The sequence below is a fragment of the Carex rostrata genome, chromosome 29 (genome assembly GCF_964058835.1).
Source record: "Carex rostrata chromosome 29, lpCarRost1.2, whole genome shotgun sequence".
Classification (NCBI taxonomy): Eukaryota; Viridiplantae; Streptophyta; class Magnoliopsida; order Poales; family Cyperaceae; genus Carex; species Carex rostrata.
Window position 1 is genome coordinate 2,925,801 of NC_135946.1, and position 25,608 is coordinate 2,951,408.

General features: G+C 34.1%; 1 protein-coding gene and 1 long non-coding RNA gene across 5 annotated transcripts in view; both read left to right on the top strand.

The window, feature by feature from the left end:
- LOC144546499 (uncharacterized) overlaps window positions 1-25,608 on the top strand; it is a 205,884-nt gene that overhangs the window by 46,946 nt on the left and 133,330 nt on the right. Inside the window, exon 3 of one of the 4 annotated variants that reach the window (XM_078295052.1) lies at window positions 24,182-24,270. In XM_078295052.1, the coding sequence (XP_078151178.1) occupies window positions 24,182-24,270 (89 nt within the window). The other 3 variants (XR_013508800.1, XR_013508802.1, XR_013508801.1) reach the window with 3 other exon arrangements.
- Window positions 18,032-18,908, top strand: LOC144546501 (uncharacterized). Its single transcript, XR_013508804.1, has 2 exons — window positions 18,032-18,288; window positions 18,334-18,908. It is a non-coding gene; the product is annotated as an uncharacterized LOC144546501 (long non-coding RNA).

The following is a 25,608-nucleotide window of genomic DNA, read 5'->3' on the forward strand; positions in this document are numbered from 1 at the left end:
GCCCGAACTCGAAATAAATTTCTGTTTTTCTTAGTGAGCCGATTTGATCCTAGCCGAGCCGAACTACTCATTGGATCAAACCATTCCTTCGCTTCTCCTTCATCGCTCTCTCGCTCTCCAGCCTTCCGCTATCTCACTCCGTCTTCTCTCCTCTCAGGTGCGCTCTCTCTCTATTTCTCTCTCTCTTTTTTTGAAACCTTGGCGGTGGTTGCCAGATATCTCTCTATTTCTCTCTCTCTCTCTCTGTATTGATAATAATTAAAATATTACATAACATCGTTCATTCTTTAAAAGTATCCTTCTTTCTGCCTTGTATAAGGCCCAGAGACTATTTAATTACCTCAAACCGTGAAAAAAACCAAACAAAGATAAAAGAACACACAAAAAAATCAAAACAAAACAAAAGAGGCAAATGGGTCAAAAGCGCCCAAAGGCCCAAACAGATGTAGTGCTTCTCTCTATTTCTCTCCCTCTCTCTCGCTAAAAATCAGACTGGTGCTTCATAGCTACGAATCATAGCTACAAAGCGCCCAAAGGCAAATGGCTAAAAATCAGACTGGTGCTGGTACGGTCATAGACTGGTATTTCCAATGGAATAGTATAAATTGGGTATAATTAGAGAATATATAGCAATTGTTTTGTCAGTTTTCTAATGTCATAATTTGTGTATAACCAGTATAACTGTACTGATATCATCAATTGGGAACTTAAGATGTGAACTTAATTTGTCTCCCCTTCAAATCAGACCAATCCAAAATATACTAGTTGGGTGGGGAAGAAAACTATTCATGATGATAATCGGTCCAAAATATATATATATATATATATATATATATATATATATAGTAAGTGGATGGGGGTAGAAATACCAGTGTACCACAAAATAAATTTTATAATGTCTTAATTTGTTTAGAAAAGTTTGTCCGGATAATGTCTCAAGTTGTTTCAGATAATGTTGCTGTTTTCTGTTTTGATCTTTAGTTGTCTGTTTTGTTTCTAGAGACTTACATTTTGTTATTCAGTTGTGAAACTTTCATATTTTGTATGCTATACCAGTCGTTTGGTACCAATTACCAAACAAAAACATTGCAAGGTGGTTTCCATATGAAATAAAAAAGAAAATCATAATCAATTACAAAAGTAAAGTTTACATGGTTAGATGAACTCAACTAGTACTCAGCTTTATTACATTAAATTTCAATCGCAGCTTTCAAGCGGTTCGATTCTGATAATAGTTAAGGGAAAGGTACCAGTTAAGGTGAAATTTGGTGCTCTGAAACTTTTCAAGATTACTGGTGAGGTTAACTGCAAACTTATGCTGGATATTTCGAGTTCAGACGGTTCGAGTTCAAACTCGCAATTCAAGTTCCGGTCGAGCAGTTGCAGCTTCAAGGTGAACCTCTAATCGAATCGCGTCAACAATTTATAGATTCAAAATTTCAAATTTTATAAGGCCTAGAACATAATTCCATCACTACAATATATAGAGTTCATATTGCAAATTAGCTATATTCAATTCTTATGATTTTTTTTTTTGTATTTTTTTTGGTAATAAAGACAGTAGAGCATTTACTTGTCAGAGGAAACCTGTACATAATTATTTTTTTGGTAATAAAGACAGTAGAGCATTTACATAGTTTCAAAATTTCAGTTTCGAAACATTTTCCAAAACATTTAGGTGCAGTAGATGCCTTTGAAATATATTACAATTAATTGAGTTTGATCCGAGTTTGGGCCGAGCCTAAAGAGTCCAATGGACCAAGCCGAGCCGGGCTTTACTTTTCAAAATTGAGTCGAGCCGAGTCAAATTTTGATGAAAGAATGAATGGGCTGAGGAGAGTTTTGAGTGAGTTACCGCTCATTAGCAAGCCTAGTTGTTCCTACGCCTAAATTATATTACGGAGAATAGTACTAATTTTAATGTATAATATTAAACAATATTCTTGTTTTCGACCAATTATGTTTGAATTAGTTAGCATGTGTCATATAGTCCTCCAAACGTCCAAAGATGTTAAGTTCATTCACTATAACAAGCAGAAATAAGTTCATTAGAAAAATGACAAGTATTTAAACCTGTAGTCCAAACGTCCAAAGATGTTAACCCTTTATGTTACAAATTGATATTTGTCATAAAAAGAAATGAAAAAAATGAGATTGTGAGATATAAAGAAAGACTAGTGACACAAGATTTTACACAAATACCTGGAGTCGATTATGAAGAAACATATTCACCTGTAGTGAATGCGATAACTCTAGGTTTCTAATAAGTCTCACAGTTGAAGAAAATATAAAAATGCCACTTATGGACATTGTAACAACATATTTATATGGCTCACTTGACAGTGATATATACATGAAAATCCCTGAAGGATTGAAAATGCCTAAGCATATAAGTCAAAACCTAGAGAGATATACTCTATAAAATTAAGAAGATCTTTATACGGACTAAAATAATTTGGTCGAATGTGGAATAATCAACTGAGTTAGTCCATGTGTTTTCATTAAAAGATCAAATCTAGGTTTCACAATCATTGCAATGTATGTTGATGATTGAAACATTATTGGATCTCCTGAAGAGATTGAGAATACTGCAAAATTGTTAAAGAATGAGTTTGAAATGAAAGACCTTAGTATAACAAAATTTTGTCTCGGCATGCACATCGAACATCTAAAGAATGAAATATTGATCTATCAATCAAATTATGTTGAAAAAGCATTGAAGAGGTTCAATATGGATAAATCTCATCCTTTGAGAACATCAATAGTTGTATGTCGCTATGCAGAAAATGATAATTTTTGCCCGCAAGAAAATAATGAAAAAGTTCTTGGTCCTGAAGTACCATACTTAAGCTCAATCGGGACATTATTATATCTTGCAAATAATACAAGACCCAATATTGCATTTGTAGTAAATGTGTTAGCAACATATAGTTCCAAACCAACCAGAAGACATTGGAATGGAATTAAACAAGTATTTTGGTATCTCTGTGAAACTACAGATATGGGGTTATACTATCAAAATGATACAAAATTTAATCTAATTTGATATGCAGATGTGAGATATTTGTCGAATCCACATAAAGCACGATCTCAATCAGGATATGTATTCACCTATTGTGGAGCTGCAATTTCATGGCAATCGACAAAATAAACTCTTATGGCTATATCTTCAAATCATGCCGAACTGATCACCTTATACGAGGTGGGTCGAGAATGTGTTTGGTAACGGTTAATGATTCAAAACATTCAAGAAGAATGCGGACTTCAAAATACAAAGGGAATCTTCCTCCACTATATGAAGATAATGCAGCATGCATTGTATAAATAAAAGAATGATATATCAAATGAGATTGGACTAAACATATTGTGCCAAAGTTCTTTTCGACACATGACCAACAAAAAGAAGGCATAATAGATGTTTGCCAAGTCAAATCAATCGACAATCTGTCAGACCTATTCACAAAATCTTTACCGACAAAGGTTTTTGTACAAATCACAACGAAGATATGTCTACATCGATTGAAAGATATTCAATGATATCAAAATGAGGGGAAGCGTTATACACACTGTACTCTTTTTTCCTTAATCGAGTTTTTATCCCAATGGGTTTTTCTTGGTAAGGTTTTTAATGAGGCAGTATATGGTCCTGAAGTATCATATTAATATCGATCCTGAAGTATCATATTAACAGCGTATAATTAAACATGAACATTCAAGTCAAAGTGTTATAAAATATATTTATGTGGATGTTCAATCTATAATCTCCAATATTAATTCTCATGTTCATTGCCCCACTACTTCACTGCTATGGGCATTCGTGTTCTCATTAACTATTGTAATGACTCTTCATGTACAATTTGTAGCTTATAAATAGAAACTTTGTAAACACATATAGAATACACAATAGTTGAGAATAAAATTATGTTATTGTTGTTTCTCTCTCTTTTGTTATTTACTTACTTTTATTACGACTTCATTTTAATTTTACAACATAAACCTTCATTTTTTCATATTTATAAATAAGTGATAGAAATTAAATTCATAAGAATTTATAAAAATTTATGGGATGTTATAAATTTCCCTCCTTCAAAAGAATTTTGTCCTCAAAATTCAAAAATATAATATTCAAATCGAACGGAGCATAATAGACGATAATCAAATGAATTTAACATATATAAAAGAAAATAATAAACTTGAGTTTATTTAACTTACATAATTTTGATACATTTGGCTACGTTTAAATTTCAATGATAATATATACTCTCACCAAGTAAATACATCTAATATTATTCAAATAGTATAGCAAAATAATCGAATGATATAAATCAAATTGATTTTCATACAAAATTCATATTTGATGTAACCAGGTAGATTTTCAAATGGATCAAATTAAAAGTCAACACTTCAAAACAAATTCTTTATAAGAGTCAAATTGAAATTTTAGATTAATAGGAGGTTAAAGCTTATTCGGATAAGATAGTTGTCGAAATGATTTTAGATAGATCAAATTTAGATTGAAACCGATAACAAAAAAAATAAGGACTGAAACATAGTTCGAGGAATGAATACTCTGATACTAAAATTGTCATGATCTTGTTGCCGGGCAAGGAGTCACGACAAGAGAGGCACCGTCGCATCCATCCATCGTCCCGTCAACCTATGTCGCAACAAAAATAACAAACAAAAACAATACGAAGTCAGCTACAAAGCTCAGTAAAAGGTTATTTAACGACGCGCTTCTCTAAAACTGGCTTAATTAAACAACCATTCAAACAGACTGGATTAATCTACACAAATTCACATCAAATTATTAATACATATTTAACTGGCAATATCACTGAGTCTTGATAATCCGTAAAACAAGTCACATAGTATCCATAGCATTTCATTTCACACAATCATATTATTTCTCAAATTCTCAGAACACACAATCACATCATTTCACAAATCAAAGTCAAACCTCATACCCGCTGTCCCGTTAAATATGCATTATAATCCAAAACCCAATTCAGAATCTAATTCAACCAACAAATCAAAAATACAGATTATAGAGAAGTCCAGTTACCTAATAACGATCAATTTAGAATATCCAATTCAAGTTGCAACAACTGTTCAAAATCAAAGCGACATACGTAGTTGAAACTTCGATCAAACAAGACTCAATATCATATTCTTTTAATCAAAATATAACTTCTCATTTTCTCCAATTTCCATCACATTTTCTCTTTCTTTGTTTTCTTTTCTTTTCTTTGTCATCCTAATACGATAACAATGAGAATGACCCATATATATAATGAGGGATCAAGTTACCACAATTTTTGAGTTGCAACAAGTTACCACAACTATTTTCTACATTTTCAAAGTCCAAATCGTCAATCCAAACCATTAAATGTGATATCTACAATAAAATGTGCTTCCAGATCAAATTTTACATTTTTTGAAAATATTTTTACTATTTATTAAGATGGGTACAAAAACTAGTCAAATTCAGACCATTGAATTTTGTACCCATCTTAATAACGACTATTTTTATTAATATCCTAAAAAAAAGGAAATTTTAAAAATAACCTTTGTTTTTTTTTTATTATTTATGCCCTGACCGCCTGGGCTTCGGGCGGCCCAAAATTCCCAGTGAGGTGCTAGCTGCAAGTGAGGCGCCCCATGGACGGGCGGCCCACATGTCAAGTGAGGCGCCCCAGGGACGGGCGGCCCACTACCCAAATTTTTTTTTAAAATTTCATTTTAATTATTTTCAATTAGCCATTTAACTGTACCCGTTATTATGTAATACTCATAAAATTATTTTTTAGATGTAGTTTGTTAAAAAGAAAAGATGTTAGTTTTTTAAATGGAAGTGTGGGTCGCAAATAATGTTAGTTTTTTATTATGTAATACTCATAAAATTACGGTTTGTTAAAAAGAAAAGATGTTAGTTTTTTAGATGTTAGTTTCAAGTCCTGACCGCCTGGGCCACGGGCGGTCCACTACGGATGCCTATTTATTCTTTTTTTCTCTCTCTTCTCACTCCAACATCAGTCTACCTCCCATCTCAAAGGCCGAGAGAAGGGAGAAAGAACTGAAGGCGATCTCGGGCGATTTTCTAGGCGACTACAGCTACAGGTAATATTTAGATATTTTTTTAATTATTTTTTTTAAAAAATATTTTTTTTTTAAATTTTCTAATTATTTTCTAATTAGCCAGTGATTCATGTACAATTAGTCTTTAATTAAGATAATTAGTTTTCCTAATCAATTACTGTCATTTGAAACCCTAGTTACAATGACACCCAAAGTTGGAAAAAATAGAGGAAGAACTGAAACCGAACGCGAAGAAAAAAGAACACTTATTAATAATTTTTGGACGGCAGAAGCCTAGGCGATGAGAAATTTGGAAATATTGTTTTCACCCAAAAATAATGAAGAATTTCTAAGCACTCTTGATCCATCAATTAGAAAATACTGATGGAAGGATGGGTACACAGGGTCCATCCACCTAGATGGGGACATTGTTGCTTATGTGAGCTGAAGGGAGATATGGTGGATATGTTCTTCTGTTATAAATGTGGCAAAGTTGTTCACCCCAATTGCATGGACCCGTATGCAGATCTGCTAAATGATGCTCGTCTCACTCGTGGGAGTGTCCTACGTGCGTCTGTCGGGCTGAGGAAAAGAAGGGAGCAAGCTCCTCAACTCGTAAGGCTTAGACCCCAATTGTATGCTGTTGTAGTATTTTATGTTTGAACTGTAACGGTTTATATAATTGCTATGTTTGAACTGGTTGTTGCTATATGAATTTTATGTTACTTTATTTTATGGACTCGACGGTACTGTATTATTTAGTAATGTATCTGGATTTTATGAATTTTTTGTTGTAGTATTTATGTTGAACATGGACTGCATTATTTTGGAATATGCTAGAAATAAGTATAGTTCTAAAATAGTCTAACATAGTTCAACAATACAAGGTTCAACAATACAATCAAAAGCGTAATTAAAGATCATAACATAGTTCAAACCAAATAAATAGAATTCGCACAAGCAAAATAGCAAGTTTATCTGCCACCAGGTCTGAATAAACCTAACAAACGACTAGTTCTTCTGGTACCAGTGGCAGGGGCAGCATTACTTGTAGAGGCTTGACTACTAGATGATTGGCTTACAGGAGCAGTGGGTTGTATTCTACGAGTTGCTTCAGCAACAACTCTAGCATTTTCTCTCTCGTTGTGTTCGTTTATGTCATCTGAATATAACAACGCAATTCAGTTAGAAATATAATAAAAGCATAAATAAATTTTGTAAATGCTACATACCTGCCCTGCGCCTGTCAGAAACAGAACGGCGAGCCCGATTTCCCGACGGTCGCCTGCCATCCATCTCGTCCATGGTCATTACAATACGCTTGTGTCTCCTCCTTCCCTTTCTTATCCATCCTTCTAAAGGGAGTATTCTATCACCGACATATGCAGGTCACTCATGCTGATCAGGATAAGAATGGAAAGATCCACCCCAAGTGGAAGCAAGGTAATCGATACGGTACATGTTAGCGACATAGTGATCCTCATAGTAGTTCCTCACTCGGCATGCCGCCATCATGTGACTACAAGGTATGTGACTTAGTTGGGGTCCTTGGCATGTACAGTTTACCGCCCTGGCATCTCCGAATTTAACCACGTACTTGCAAGCCCTCTTCACAAACTCCATAGTGTTATCTGGTCTACGGCTGGTAGGAACATACTCATTCGGATTCTGCACTTCAAATTTAGTACCATCATTACCCATCGGGATCACGGTCATAGTTGCACCTTTGTCCCTGTGTTGTCTTAGTTTCTCCTCCACCCTTGTTGAAAATGACTGATTCTTCCTTATTAATTATGCGGCCTTAGCACGCCGTTCTTGAAATCAAGCATTTAACTTGTAGAATGTATCTTCTACAACTGCAGCCACATGCAACATTCGGCTTTGCTTGAATATTGCATTCAGCGACTCAGACCCGTTGGTGGTCATAATTCCCCAACGCCAACCTCCATCATGGAATTGATATATTTTCTTATATGCTGGATCTTCGTTGACATCTCTGGGATTATTTTTGCCCACCTTCATTAAGTAGAGATTTGCCTTTGGCATGTACTACACAAAAAATAAGGAAATAGAATAATGTAAGTAAACAATTATACTAAAAAAATTTGTTTTCTTAAAGTACAATACTATATGTAAACAATTGAAATACATGTACCTTTGCAAAACTGCTAGTCATCTCTACCACCTTTCTCGGCTTTTTCTTTCTGCAATTCCATCTAAATGTATAAGTAACCCACTTGTTGCCCCCGGTTGCCTTGGAAAGGTTCTCCGCAACGTGTTGCATACACAACCTGTGCACACACTAGCCAGTACGGGTTGACCAACCGTAATCTTCATGATAAAAAATATATTTTATTCCTTTGTGCTGGCCTGATATCACACAGAAAAACTTCCCTTCTCCAATCACCCGTCTTCTTAAAAACTGCATAAAAAATCCCCAGTTCTCACCATCATCTTTCTGAACAATTGCAAACGCCAAAGACAACAGCTGGTTCTCAGCATCATATGCACATGCTATCAGTAGCCTCCCCTCGTAACGGCCAGACATGAAGCATGCATCAATGCTGATAACGGGTCTGATGTATGGCACAGCTTGGATACAAGCACCAAAAGCCCATGCTATGCCCTTGAATTGTTGAGCTCCCTCTATTAGTACTCTGTCTTTATCAAAAAAAAGGGCCATGCCATCGCTCATATACGGTGCTGACATTTGTACTTGCCATGGCCTGGAGTAATGGTGCCAGATAGCCATATGAATCCTTCCAACTACTGAATATTCTGCAAACCGCAAGTTCCCGACCTCTCCACAGCCTATTGTATTTTGGGATTACATATTTGTATTTGTGTCTGACGGTCATAGCCACCGCCTTGATGCTCATCGATGGATCCAACTTAATGTCCTCCTCAATTGCATCGGCAATTAATGATGCCGTCAGTTGCGCATGGTCTGTCCTTGTGGAAGCAGACTTGCATGTATGACGTGGTTCACACTTCTTAATCATCCATGCTTCCCCTGAACCCACAGGGGTTGCAAAAAGGCGGAACTCGCAGCGCGGATGAGTTTTACATAGCACAACTAACCTTGTTCGGTCCCTTTTGTGTATTATACATTCCCAGTTGCCGTGACCATGAGTCTCATTTATTTTCTTTATAAGTTCGTCTATGTTGGTATAAAGTTGCCCTGCGGCAAGTTCTTTATTGTATTCAACACGAGGACAAAAGAAACTAATGTCTGCCTCTTCAAAAGCTGTCGTGTCGTTGAATGTGGCAACCGAATGCTTATTCTCCCGACCTCTAATCGGGAATTTTTCTTCCCTAGACAACCCTGGTACATTTGCATCACCATCTGATAAGTCATCAGCTTCCCAAACCCCTTGGTATTCATCCCCCGTTTCCATTTTCCTTTCTGGTATGGTTTCAATAGCATCTACATCAATATCAATATCAGTTCGATTAACGGGTACCGGTCTTGACTCTGGCATAGTTGGAAATCTAGGGATTATGGGTGTCTGTCTCGGTGGTGGTGGTAACTCTTCAGTATTTTCTGGGGAGTTGTGGTACCCCTGGTTGTCATAACCGGGGTTGTGGTACCCCTGGTTGTCATAAGGGGAGTGTTGGTGGTACCCATGGTTGTCATAAGGGATTGCTGATGGTACTCCTGGTTGTCATAAGGGGAGTGCTGATGGTACCCCTGGTTGTCATAATCCGAATTGTTATAACCCGAAGGTCCAGCCCCAGCCGAACTTGAAGGTCCATCCCTATTCCGGGGAACCCTCTTCGAATATATGTACATTACCAGGACCCCACTAGCCACAAATTGAGTGTACACAACTCTCCACAAATTCACATCTGTTATTGGAAACCTAACAAAGTAATGTCTACCCCCCTCACGTGAGTTGTCAATCCGTGTAGCCAATTCTATTTCATACCTGTTGGGGTTTACAGCAGTCTTTTCGTATATTAGCTGCTTAAGTTCTTGAAATGTGGTATTTTCATTAACCTCGAAGCCAAATACAGCTTCTTTCGTGTACTGCACGCCGTCTGCACCCTTTTGTAGCATGCCGCCCGTGTACAATGCAACTAACATCTTTTCTTTAACAAACTACATTTAAAAAATAATTTTATGAGTATTACAGGACATAATTACGGGTACATTAATATATGGCTAATTGGGAAATTTTTAAAAAGAAATTAAAAAAAATTACAATTTTGCTACAGTAAGTGTACAGTAATTGCACCAATTATAGTAAAATGCTACAGTAAATGTACACTGCGCTATACTACGTGCAACAGTTACAGTAAATTTGCAACAGTAATGACTAATTATTATATGACATAATTACGGCTACAGTAAATGTATAGTACGCTACAGTACGTGCAACAGTTACGGTTAATTTGCAACAGTAATGACTAATTATTATAATTAAAAAAATACCTATTCACTCAGCTCCTCGCCTGGAGAGAATTCTCAAATCACAAATAGCAGGAAAGAGAAAACAGAAGGCTTAAAATTAGCTGGCATATGGGGCGCCTGTGGGGCTGGCGTCTCACTTACCATGTGGGCCGCTCGTGGGGCTAGCACCTCACTTGCAATGTGGGCCGCCTCAAGCCCTGGCGCCTCACTGGGAATTTTGGGCCGCCCCAAGCCCAGGTGGTAAGGGCATAAATAAAAAAAAGGTTATTTTTAAAATTTCCTTTTTTTTAAGGATATTAATAAAAATGGCCGTCTTAATAAATAATAAAAAAATTCCAAAAAATATAAAATTTGATTTGGAAGCACATTTTCATGTTGAACGGTTTGGATCGACGATTAGGACTTTAAAAATATAAAAATTAGTTGTGGTAAATTGTTGTAACTAAAAAATTGTTATAACTTGTTCCGTCCTCATATATAATATGGTTTTAACAGTGGTAAAAACATTTCATGCATGAAGCCACGTGGAAAGAATAATATGGAATATTTGTACTTCAAACATTAATATATATTTCATAATTATAAATAAGTAAAAATTATAAGTTCATAAAATAAAAATTATGGAATGTTACAAATTGATTCTCATTCATTATACATAAATCCGTGTCTGTCCATATCTGACCTTAAGTTGAAAAATGAAAATATTTGATTGTCAAATAACATAAAACAGAAATTAAATGCATTTCCGTTGAAATACATTCTCAGTAAATTGAAACCACGGGATTCATGCATCTTCATCACGGCATGAAAGGCACGTTAGGGATCTGTGAGGGGACTCAGCTGTATTAATTAATAAATTATGTTCTGTCTGGACTGAATCTTGACCGTTCGCATCCAAACTCATATTTTAGTAGGATCCGGACTCCTGCCGACTACCCTTAAAAGTATCTATGTTGACAAAGCATGTCTTGTCAGTTGTCACCATCTCGGACAAAATATTGACATTTATGTCATTCAATTATTGACTGCTCTTCTGGAATATTAACAAGTCGTGGTTACATATGATTTTTCGCCTCCCAAACAAATTTAGAGTTTGATCTTGTTAAGCCACTGCACACATTACAATATCCGTATATTTTCTATCATCATAAATATATCATTGGATCAAAATTGTTCGGGCTAAAAATTTTGCATTGTACATGCCCTTTATTATTGATCTATTCAGAAAAATTGGAATGATTGATTGGTTGAATTGTTATCGTAGTTTTTTGCATGTTAGTCCTTGAAATATCAAATTTATAGCGGAGGCAGATTTATATTTTTCAAATGTTTATTGTTGCAAATTTCAGATTTTGGTTATTTTTTACGAAGTACTCGTTACATTTTTGTGACCACAACGAGTCCAATTGTCACATCTCAAACTTTCACTATCAAACTTCTAATAGTGCTCCCAGATACCTGACTCAAGCAAATTACAAACGGACGGCCCAGATTAATCCTAGCCGGACCAAAGTCAATCTGGTGCCTCTAGAAACTATAGGGGGTATGTTTTGAGATTCGTGCCAAGTTAAAAGAACTAATCTGAGCCGTCCATTTGAAATTTGCTTGAGTCAGGTACCTGAGATCATCTGATTCCATCAGCTAACATGCAGTATGTATTGTAAGTGTATGATATATTATTTAACTCATGAATTATAAAAAAAATTGCTCAGGTTAAATTCTACAATTTTAAATAGCATATTAACTTGCTTTTGTTGTTCAAAATTTACTTTCTCTCACTTTTATCCAACTAGTCCTTATAGTTTCAAAAAAATGATTCAGCAAATAGTTCTAGGGGTACGACTAAAAATTAATTCAATTTTATTATTTGCATCAAATCTTAATGGTTCAGTATAATTAATTAGCTAGTTAGTGCAACTGTGATGTGATGATGCTAGCTAGTATTTGTTTGTTTGTCGAAATAAGGTGATTCCCAATCATGATCTGAATTGTCAGTGTAAGGCTGAAATCATGCATGGTTGTATTGAATGTTGTCTATGAATAACAAGTAAAGTACCAAACCTGAGAAATTAATGCAAAGAGAATTGATAGAGTTTATAGAGTTGTTTCTGGTGATCCCATAAATCAGCTGCAATTATATATGATATATATATATATATATATATATATATATATATATATATATATATGGGACAACTATGCAATTCTCCAATCCTAAGATAAACTATGACTGAAATTGGTAGAGAACCAGCAGAAAGGAATTTCCAGCTATTGAAAAAGTGCTATATAAAGTATGTGTACCCCCTCAGACATGCATGAATATTTCCTGCTCCTTGGATCTCCTATGCGCGCATACTGCAGACAAGACCAGTAAATAAGAACTCTCTAAACAATAACAAGTTTAAATTACGGTATTTTTTTTTTTATATATGCCGCTATAATGAAGCACATTTCTTGATATACATAAATGATCAACTAACCAGATGACAAGGTGCTTGTGTTATATGATATATTTGCTAAGTACGTACCTACCTACATTTAATTTATTATTTCCTAACAGAATTTAAATACTGGTATATACCTATTACGTAATTATATTTTACTTTGGTAAATATTTGCTTTAGTTCAAAGTCTGCTTTGGTTATTTTTGTAAGATAGGGAGAAAAGCGATTAAGAATACAAATTATATTGCAATTTTATTTTTTCTGTTTACAAGTGTTTCTCTTTATAGTTACAAGACAACAAAAAACTAGGTGTTGCACTATTCTCTATTGCTATTGATTACAACGCTTTATTTCCTACAAAGCACTATTTCATATTCTATTAAATAAACTAGTTGTTATAATTTGAATTTTATTTTATATTTTAACACTCCTCCTCAAATTAGAAATGAATATATTGTACAATTCTAGCTTGCTATTGAGTGTAGTGGTTTCATCACAATTAGTAAATAAAGAATGATTGGTATTACTAATTTTAAAATTGCAAGAAATTAAATAAGAGAAATATTGACATATGATATAAAAATTTCTGTTGAAATATTGACATATGATATAAAAATTTCTGTTGAAATATTGACATATGAAATAAAAGAATATTGTACCATATAAGTCACATAATCTCTAAGTCTAGTTGATGATTGTGGTACCCTAGATGACATTATAACCGTTGAGCTCTCTTCCATTTCACATTCATTTGTGTCTTTAATAGTTTCATCTTCTTGATTATTATTTTGAACTTGATAGTTATTTATAGGAACAAAATTCAAATTATTCAAGTAAGTTACTATATTATTATTTTGATTAATATGGCTCTTCTTCAAAAAAAGGTTACATTCCTAGCAAGATACATTTTTTTATTAATTGAATCATAGTATTTATAACCATTTTTATAAAATGAGTATCTAAAAAAATAAATTTTTTGTGATACAAAATTAAGTTTGTATTTTCTCTTGATAGGTACAAAATTTGTACAACCAAATACTCTCATATGGTTATAAGTGATTTTTTGTTGATAAAGAAATTCTAATGGACTTTTATTTTTTGTTAAATTTACACTAGGTAATAATGTATTAATTAAATGTGTGGCACACAAGTACAACATTCGATCAATAAATTTAGGAATATTGTTTTGAAATAATAAAGACCGTGCTATTTCTAATAAATATACACAGGGTACAAATGACTGTCGTTCAGTAGTATTTATACAAGTTGTTTGATGTATAATTTTTTTTCTCTAAAGAGACTTGAAAACTTTTTATTTATAAATTTTGTTCCATTACCCGATCTAAAGATTTTTAGCTTTGTATTAAATTGTGTTTTTAGAAAAAATACAAATTCATAAATACAATCAAACACTTCATCTTTAGATTTAAGTAAATATAACCTAGTTGCTTTTGAAAAAATCATCAATAAATAAAATAAAATATTTGAATCCATTATATGAATCAATTAGGGCCAGTCCCAGACATCAAAATGTAGTAAGTCAAATACAACTTGACTTTTGCTTGTAGAAAAAGAAAAATGAAGCTTTGTTTACTTTGCTAACTTGAAAATTTGACAATTAGTACAATTCAAAATTTTAAAATCTAGGATACTATTTAAAATCTTGTCGGAAAAATACCCAAGTCTTTTATATCAAAAATCAGAGTTCAACGCACATACCTTTATGGGTTCGCCATTTTAAACTATGGTACTATTATGCTGGTACCGCATTCTAAAACTATAGACATCATAAAAATATAATTTAATAAAAAATAGTTAAATGGTTTTATTTGTAAAGATCGTAAATAAAAAAATTAGGCTAATAATGAGGATGTGTTTTCAAATTCAAAAATCATCGGAGCAACGCATGAATATATGAAATTGAGAGGAAGGAGAGCGAAAAGGAGTCGCAAGAGGTGAAAGAAAGGAGGAAGCAGGTCAGACTGCATTACGTGGAACCTCTCTTTCAGAGTTTTTGGTTTTTTGTGGCTAATACCATGCACCAACTTGTGAAGTCAAAATGCTTTTTAATTTCGTCTAATTCTATAAGGATATATACATAGTTAGGGTATAGTATCCACATATCCACATATATATACAAAATGTCCATATCTTGCCAAAATATCCACATATATATATACAAAACATGTCTTGTCAAGAAGAAAAAATACAAAATAACAACCTCAAATTTATCAAAATATCCACATATATATGCAAAACATGTTGTCACCATCTCGGACCAAAATATCGACACGCCTTGTCAAGAAAAAAATAATATCCGGAAATTTTGGCGTGTCAAGAAAAAAATAATATCCTGAAATTTATCAAAATGATTTTTGACTCTCAAACAATCCAAACAAATCTAGAGTTCATTTTCTTTCAAGATTGTAAATAAGTTTGCATGCATGGGTAGTGCTCTTTCATATTTTTTGTTGTTTTTCGTCTAAAATAATTGGATGATCTATCTAGCAACAAATATAATATAAAATAGTAAGAAAACTAATAATATATAAGTTTAAAGTTAAAAAAAAAGTAGAGTAGCACTAGAGTACAAAAGCCTGCAAAAAAAATTGTTCTTTAGTGGTTCAAAGTGGACAATAATTTTTTGTTGATTTTACATTTCCAAATATATTCTATCTTTTTTGCCTCAAAATTAATATAACTACATATAAAACTGGTGGCAGTAAATATTTTAATCTAAGTACCTAAACAAGCGGGGATATATATACGATTTAAATATGCTGGATTCATGCTAAAATTACTTTATTGAGAAAATATTTGGGAGTGAGGATATGGTGCTTTGCAATGCGCGGATCGTTTCGTGCATTGAATTCATATCACCGTCTTCAAAATTCAAATAGTCGATCTGAACCACTCAACATTATTAACATATGAAAATATACTTGGAAACCAAATTTTATGTTTTTAAGAACTTTTTTACTATTTCTTTTTTTTGCTAGGTAGAAAATCACTACTTTCGGATGGTCCAGAATTTTTAGATCAAGTGATTTTTCAATTGCCTCAAAAAATAGTAAATTATTTAAAAAAATATAAAAGTTGGTCTCCAAGTATATTTTCATGTGTTAATAATGTTGAACGGTTTAGATTGATTATTTGAACTTTGAAAATGAAAATATAAATCTAATTCACGGAATGATCCACGCATTGCAAAGTAGTATAGCCTCCCTCAATATTTGGCTTTGTCAAAGAACAATTTTATCCAATAGGTAGGGGTATTTGGCTGATTTCTGGGCAATTGAGCTAGGAGTTCGAAGCTGGTGAGGTACCATATATACCTCATAGCTAGAGTTGAAGAATCATTCCTTTTAATCTTGCACGAACTAATTTTAAACAATCCCGTGAATTTTAGACTGACCCCAATAAAGTTTTGGTCGGTGAATTTTAGACTGAGCACAATAAAGTATGTGGTACGGCCTAAGATACTCCGGAGCTAGCCTAGCTAGCTAGTTCGAGAAATATATCAAGCATGTGTGATTTATTAAGATGAACAATAAATAAGCTTAGGGGATTGTAAGCCACTTAATTTTTTTTTTAATTGTGTACAATAAAATTTAATTTATTTTTTGTTTTTTTTTTATAATTTATATACTCTAGACCCCCTCATAAAATGACAAATATGTCCTTGTAGTAAAGTTGTAAGAGTTCTATTTGATGTTTGTAAGATCATGAGTTCAATTCCCACTAACAACAATTTTGTTACCTTATTCACATATTATGCATTTTATAGATGAGCCTAGGAGTGCAAACAGTTTGGATATTATCTGACCATATCCAAATCCGTATCCGGATATTAGATACAGATATCCGATATCCAAATATCCGTGCGCATACGAATATAGATATGGTTTTAAATTTTAATTATCTGTATTCAAATAGTAGATACATACGTATACTATATAGTTTAAGAGTGAGTCTATGGTAGTATGCATATTACGATTTGTTACCGTGCTACGGCTCTATATTCGAGTTTTCAAATCCTAACGGTCGATCCGAACCGTTCATCTTGTTCTCCATATTAATATGTGTTTGAAGACCAAATTTTACATTTTTTGAAATTTTTTTACTATTTTTTAGATTTATTGAAAATCACTGTTTTTGGATGGTCCAGAATTTTCAGATCAAGTGATTTTCTAAATATCTAAAAAAATAGTAAAAAAATTTCAAAAAATATAAAATTTGGTCTCCAAACACATATTAATATGGAGAACAAGATGAACGGTTCGGATCGACCGTTAGAATTTGAAAACTCGAATATAGAGCCGTAGCACGGTAACAACCCGTGATATGCATAGTACCATAGACTCACTCATAGTTTAATATATATCATGAATTTTTTTTTATGTTATTCACTATTATAAAAAGCGGATATCCGTATCTGTATTCATTTAATATCCGATCCTTATTCGTATCCATCTAATATCTGAAATTTTTATCTGTATCAGAGAAACAAAAATGAATACGGATATGATATTATCACTATCTGATCCGATCCGATTGCACCTCTAGATGCTTCTTTCAAATGGTGACCAGTGATGAAATAGCAAAATTATTGGTGAATTAATATGAACAGTGAGGAAGCCGTGAGAAAAAAAACATACAACATATAAATGATTTTTTCAAACCCATCAAAGAAACCAGACATGTTTTAGCAAATCACACTAAACTTTTAGGGAATAAATGTGGCATTGTTGTTTTCAGAATTAGACTTTGAAACATATATGTCAAAAGGACCCATACTTTTTAGCCAAATAACAATGAACTTTGTTGCAAAATAAATCAGCACATTCAGATTTTTGTTTCTTCAATTGGTGAGCTTTTAAGTGTATGATATATTTTATTTATGAAATAATTTATCAAAAATAAAAATTTATTCGGGTCAAATCTCACACTTTTATCCAAACGGTCTTTAAAGTATATAAAAAAATTGACCCAACAATTAATTCTACGGGTACCACACAAAATTAGTTCAATTAATTATATATTATTTACTATCATAATTATCATCTTTAATCTCTCATACCACTCTGACAGGACATCAATTACCCCAATTTTTTCACCCATCCAATTTGCAAAATAGTCCTATATAAACCCCCTCAGACTCTCCTAATAATATATAGTCTAGCATGTCAATTTCCAAGTTGTACTTGATTGTTCTCCTTGGCGCTCTCGTTTGCACCACAACCGCAAGAGATCTCTCTACAACTAATGACAAGCATGTGAATGTGAAAGGAGTCTCCACTGCTGCAGATGCAACAGACTCAAAATTTCTTATAAGTGTAGGAATAGGTATAGGTACTCCAGAAACTCCAGAAACTCCAGAAACTCCAGAAACTCCAGAAACTCCGGTAACTCCGGGAACTCCGGGAACTCCAGTATCTCCGGGAACTCCGGGTACTAATACTGGTGGGGTTGGTACTCCGGGAGCTGCTGGAACTCCGGGTACTACGACTGGTCCAGGTACTCCGGGTGCCCCGGGAACTCCGGGTGCTCCCTGTCCTGGGGGTACTCGGACTGCTCCGACTGCTCCGACACTTCCAACTGCTCCAACTATTCCGGGTAGGGGTACTCCGGGTACTCCGGGAACTCCAGGTACTCCGGGTACCGGGTGCGCTGCCAAATAGATGGATCCGAGGTACCTACAGTGGCACTCCGTCCCGTGTTTGGCTAAATGCTTGAGATGGCATCAAATCTTAATGGTTCGGTATAATTAATTAGCTAGTTAGTGCAACTGTGATGTGATGCTCGATAGTATGTTTTTCCTTTTTTTTACTCGTAGTAAGGTGATTCTGAATCATGATTTGTATTATCAGTGTAAGGCTAAACCATGGATGTATTGAATCATGTCTATGAATATGAAATAAGGTACCGAACCTGAGGAAGTAATTATGAAAAATTGATAGTCTCGCTAATTATATATGTTTATAGAGTTGTTTCTGCTGAGTCTATGAATCAGCTGCAATTATATATGTTATATGGGAGAACTATGCAATTGTCTAATCACTGAAAAAACAAATGAAATTGATATTTATGCCTTCTTTAATAAAACATTTTTTTTTTAAATTGTTCTTTAATATGTAAAAGTCCTATATAAATTATATATATGTACGTACCCGGGCCCTCAGACTTGCATGAATAATTCCAGCTCCTTGTATAAATATTGCACACACGAGCAGTAAATAAGAACTCTTTGAATAATAAGAAGTTCTAACCACTATAGTGAAGCACATTTATTGATGAAACACAATTGATCAATAGATGGAGGAAGAGCATGCATGATCACCAAACGATTCAAGAGATATTTCTGTAGTCTAATGGGCCACTCACCTCGAAGCTCAAGATTATTTAATTACTTATTCTTCTTTTTCTTTTTTGTAAGTGTTACATTGACCAAATGGCATCTAAATTGTTTTTATGGCACAAATAGATCAAGTCGTTGTTATGAACTTGAATAAGGTAAATTTATTTGCAATTTTGTTTATTGCATTGAGAATTGGAAAATTGAGTAAATTTATGATAAAATTGGTTAAATAGTTTAATTTTCTATCCAATATATCCTCTATTTTTAAAATTACAATAACAATTCCATATAATAAATTAATAATCAATTCATGAAAATCAACACTTTAATTTTTTCACATTCTAAATTTTTTATTTTATAGCCATCAATTATGGGAAAAAATAATCAAAATACTAAAGGTAATTTATTGGTAATTTACCTTGTCAATGTTGTAGATCTGAAGTTTTTTAAGTTCTTATCTCAATTCTTATAATCAGTTTGTAAATAAAATGTGAAAGTAGACAACAAGAGAAGGATTTTTTTTCTTTGTAAAACACAACATAAGAGGGAAGAGATCGAGGGTCATGGTACGCATAACGCAGTATAAGGAAACTGCATCGAATATGTAGTTTCTAATTAAATTGGATTTTATGTTACCACCGAACAAGTGACGTTGTAGCATGCTAAGGAACCGCATCAAATATGTGATTATTTAGTGAATTCGTAAAGGAACGGCATCAAATCATTTGGTGTGGTTCCTTCCATGCCTTGAAAAAATTTCGTGATGTTTCTGGTTCTACATAAAATATTAATTTATTTCTAAAAATAAAAAATATCAGCCTTCTGTTTTGTTCTTTTAAATTTGACAGTGTTTGTTTGCAGGCTAGGACCCTACAACTTGTCATGAGTTGCATTATATACAATTCAACCTAAAAGGGTACACTTGAGATCTCCGAGGGACCCAGTTGTATAAATCATGTTGTCTCTGCCTGGACTGAATCAAACAACACTTACGGACCAATCAGAAATAATGCATTGATTATATGATTACATAGTACAACTGAATTTATATTTTTTTTCAAAAACTTAAGCAGTGTAACAGGCGGTTGAATAAAACATAGGTTTTTACAATTACAAAAAATAAGTTATAACACAAAAAATGAGAAAAAGAGAAAAGTGTGAGCGTCAGTACCTAATTAAACAATCCTAACCCAAACTGACAGTCTTGTTATAAGCTAATACCCATTAAAAATGCAAACTACCTAACATAACAAAGAGTTTAAAAGAAAAATAGCTTGAATTCAAACCACGTACTTCATTGGAAAAACTATATTGAAAATCACCTGTTATATATGGTTCAAGAGGGCTCGCCCGCAATGAACGGTGTGGCTGAAAGAGCACAATCAAACATTAATGGAGATGGTGAGGAGTATGATTTAGTATACCTCACTTCCATTGAACCTCTTCTGAATCGGGTACTAACTAAGGTAGCCCACAAAACTCCATATGAAATGTGGACCGGGCAAAAGCCTAGTCTCTACTGTACAAAAAATATAAATTGAACAAAGATAAACACCACACTCCCACCAACCCTCCCTATTCTTTATTTCATATAAACTTGAATAATTCATACATCAAATTCTGTATGCATGGCTATATAGCCGAATACAAGCAATGCTTTTAGGCATAAGCCCTTGAACCTATCCTATAAGAAAAGAATCATATACTTGTTTTTTCTATTTTGTTTCTATTTTATAATATCTAAATCTATACATTATCAGGAAATAAATCAAGCTAATAAATCCGACCATGACAATTCTTGAGGAGGAGGAGGTGGTCGATACAGGGTTGATAAGATCACAGCTCTATATGCTAGAGCTGCTGAGCTGGAGGAGGCCATGCAAGAGGCTTTAATCAAAATGAGCATGAAGGCACTCTTACGAGTATTTCCCACTGGCGGAATGGGATGAGGAACCCGAACAGGTCAACTATCCCAGCAACTTCAATCGCAATTTCTACAACAATGCACCATTCGACAACTCAAACAACTGCCCATTCCAATCCGATCCACACGAGCCGTACATTGATCCCGTTGTGAGTAATTTCGTGGGGTGAATCAAGATTGATCAAGGAAAGCCTAAATTATACCCAAAAGGATTCTCGGGATTCTTAACTATAGCAAACTCACGTAAATTCTTCACATTTAGAATTTAATCTGCATTTAGATAATCCAAAGTCCAGCCCGATACCTAAGTTGGGATTTTTGGTTGAGGACAAGCAAGATTTCAGCTTGGGGGAATTTGATATCACGCTATTATATCTATATTTCCGACCGAATTCTGTACCAAAACCTGTGTCCAAAACAGTGAAACCATGTTTATTCCATTAAATATCTATAGAATATGGTACTGCTGTACTTTTATTCTTATCTTGCAGGAAACAGGTGAAAATGGGAAGAAAATCTGTTTTCTGAACATTCTGTCCATGCTGGACAACATTTTGTCCGGGTCGGACAACATTCTGCTGAAATTTCAGCATCCGAACTTAAAACAGTCACAACTTTTGACTTGTAACTCCGTTTTGAGTGTACGACCACTTTTCGGAAAACTTGCGAGAAGATCTACAATCTGAGCAAAAGAAACAGGCATTTCCGGAAATTCTACATGGCCCGTACAACATCTTACACGACCCGTACAACATCCTGTCCGACTCGTACAAAATCTTGTCCGGGTTGTACCAGACAAATCCGGAAACAGATCCAGAATCTGGAAACAACGTCTAATGAAGGAAGGTCAGCCAGAGATGGATATATACAGGATTTCTTGCACCTAAGAGCTAATTCTGGACCAGAGGAGCATATTGGAGGGTTTGGACTTGGCGGCTAAGCTTGGAGACGAAGTTGAGAAGCGAAAGACGCGAGTTTTCGACGGATCTTCTTAGTACTTTGGGTTTTGTCATGGCTGTTTCTTTTATCATTTCTTTTACTTGTTTTATAACTATGTTTGAGTAGTTTTATTTGTTTCTAGGGTTAAGATATAATCAAATGTTTTGTTTTGCATGATAGTTATTGGAATCTTGTGTTAGAATTTGTGTTTGTTTGATTGTGTTGGATTTTAATTGCTTAGATTAAGTTGTTTGCTTTTTATTGGTTTGTTACTAGATGCATGATCACATCTAAAGCGCATTCTCCCCTTTAAAATCTCTCAACCAAAGCTAAGTACATGAGGTAGGTTTAGTGATCCGAAAGGTGAAACCAAATAATACCCGAAAGGTGAACATTTCCTCTTATCGACAGATAAGAGAATACCTTTAGAATACCAAACAAGCAACTAGGTAATTCGGACCAACACAAAAGTTGATGTTTAGAATTCGACGAGGGTAAATATTGCAACTCCATACCAAGTTTTATGAACCAATATATGAGAGTTGAGGTTTAGGAACATTAGGTTTGGTCAGTAGAACCCTACACAAAGGAACAACACAAGAAAATAGTAACTGGTGCATTAACTCGAAGTTGACACGGACCGTGTACGAAAGTATTCGGCCCGTGTAACCTGACTTGACCCGTGTGGGAAACCACACGGTCTATATCAGGAACTGAGAGGCAGAACTGAGATGAGTCTGAAACCCTGGAGATGCCTTTTATTATTGATTTAAACCAAGTTATTTACTTTCTCGCATTTAATCATTGCTACTGAACTGTTTAGGAAACTTAAACAACCAAACCAACCTTTTCTCACTTCTAGTACCTAACTAATTTAAGTAGAGTCCGGTTTAGATTTGAACCGTCCCTGTGATCGATACCCGACAATATACTATTCGGTAGGACTGTGCACTTGCAGTCTGAACCGAAGACCGTATTTAAGGTTAAAAGGTACAGCTTGCTGTACTGAAACTTTGTACTATACCTTTTTGGTGCAACAGCCTCCCACATAAAATGACAAATGTGTGCTTGTAGTCAAGTGGTAAGAGTTTTATTTGGTGTTTGTAAGGTCGTGAGTTCAATTTTTACTTACAACAATTTTGTTACCTTATTCACATATTATGCACTTTATAGATAAGCCCCTCTATTCAAATTTTCTAGTTCTGAAGCTGTGAGAAAAAAAACACACCACACATAGATGGTTCTTTCAAACCCATCAAAGAAACCATACATGTTTTGGCAAATGACATTAAACTTTCAGGGAAGAAATGTGGCATTGTTATTTTCAGAATTAAACTTAGAAACATATATGTCAAAAGAATGCATACTTTGGTGCAAAATAAATCGGCACATTCATTATCAAAAATAAAATTAATGAGATTTTAAGTGTATGATATATTTTATTTATGTTATGAATTATCAAAAATAAAATTTACTTTGGTCAAATTCGACCAAATAACGTACTAACTAGCGTTTTGTTGTTCAAAATTGTACTCTCTCTCACTTTTATCCAAACGGTCCTCAAACTATTGAAAATATTGACCCAACAATCAATTCTAGGGGTACCACACAAAATTAATTCAATTATATATTATTTATAATCGTAATTATCATCTTTAATCTCTCATACTACAGTGACAGAAAATTAATTACCCCAATTTTTTTCACCCTTTCAATTTGCAAAGAAGTCCTATATTAACCCCCTCAGCATCTTCTCACAAAGCACAACAGTGTGAATAACACAAAAAGACCAGGACACATATATTCTACTACATACAATAGGAGTCTAGCATGTCAATTTCCAAGTTATTCTTGGTTCTTCTCCTTGGCGCTCTTGTTTGCACCGCAACCGCACGAGATCTCTCTGCAACTAATAACAAACATGTGAATGTGAAAGGAGTCTCCACTGGTGCAGATGCTGCAGAGTCGAAAATAGAAATTCCGGCAGTTCCTGCAGTTCCGGGAACTCCGGGTACTACGATTGGTGGTCTAGGTACTCCGGGAACTCCTGGAGCTCCAGGTACTACGACTGGTCCGGGTACTCCGGGTGCTCCGGGAACTCCGGGTGCTCCATGTCCTGGGGGTACTAAGACTACTCCGACTGCTCCGACACTTCCGACTGCTCCGACTATTCCAGGTAAGGGTACTCCGGGTACTCCGGGAACTCCAGGTACTCCGGGTACTGGGTGCGCCTCCAAATAGGTGCATCCGAGGTACCCACTGTAGCACTACATCCCGTGTTTCGCTAAATGTTTGAGATTCCATCCAATCTTCATGGTTTGGTATAATTAATTAGCTAATTAGTGCAAACTTTGATGTCATGCTAGCTTGTATGTTTTTATTTTTTTTGTCGAAATAAGGTGATTCTGAATCATGATATGTATGTATTATCAGTGTAAGGCTGAAATCATGTCTATGTATAGAATCATATCTATGTATAAGAAATGAAGTACCGAACCTGAAGAAGTTAATATAAAAAATTGATAGTCATGCTAATTATGTTTATAGAGTTGTTTCTGCTGAGTCTATAAATCAGCTGCAATTATGTATGTTATATGGGTGAACTATGCAATTGTCTAATCACTGAAAAAACAAATGAACGCCAAATTGACAATAAATTTAAGCACTTAACATTTCCCTTCAAATAGTATACTAAAAATATTTATGCCTTCTTTAATAAAATTCATAAAGTTTGATAAATTATATATAACTAGTACTACAGAACCAGCAGAAAAAATAGTTGAAGTTATTGAAAAGGCCTATATAAATTATATATATGTATGCGCCCCCTCAGACTTGCATGAACAATTCCAGCTCCTTGTATAAATATTGCATACACGAGCTGTAAATAAGAACTCTTTGAATAATAAGAAGTTCTAATCACGGTATGTTTTTGTATCTATACCATTATAGTAAAACACAATTGATCAATAGTAGGAGGAAGAGCGTGCATGATAACCTCATGGGCCACTCACCTCAAAGCTCAAAGCTCAAGATTATTTAATTACTTAATTTTCTTCTTTGTTCATTCTCTTTTTTTGGAAGTGTTACATTTGGCAATTGGCATCTAAAATTTGTTTATGGTATGACATTGTTATGAACTTGAATAAGGGAAATTTATTTGCAATTTTGTTTATTGCATGGAAATTTTGAGAATTGGAAAATTGAGTAAAATTACAATAAAATTGGTAACATAGTTTAATTTTCTACCCTATATATCCTCTATTTTTAAAATTATAATAACAATTAAATAGAATAAATTAACAATCAATTCATTCCATGCAACACTTCAATTTTTCCCATTCTAACAATTCTATTTTAATTTCGAAATTAAATTCAGAAAATTTAATCAAAAATTAAAGGTAATTTACTGATAATTTACCTTGTCAATTGTAGATCTGAAGTTCTTTGA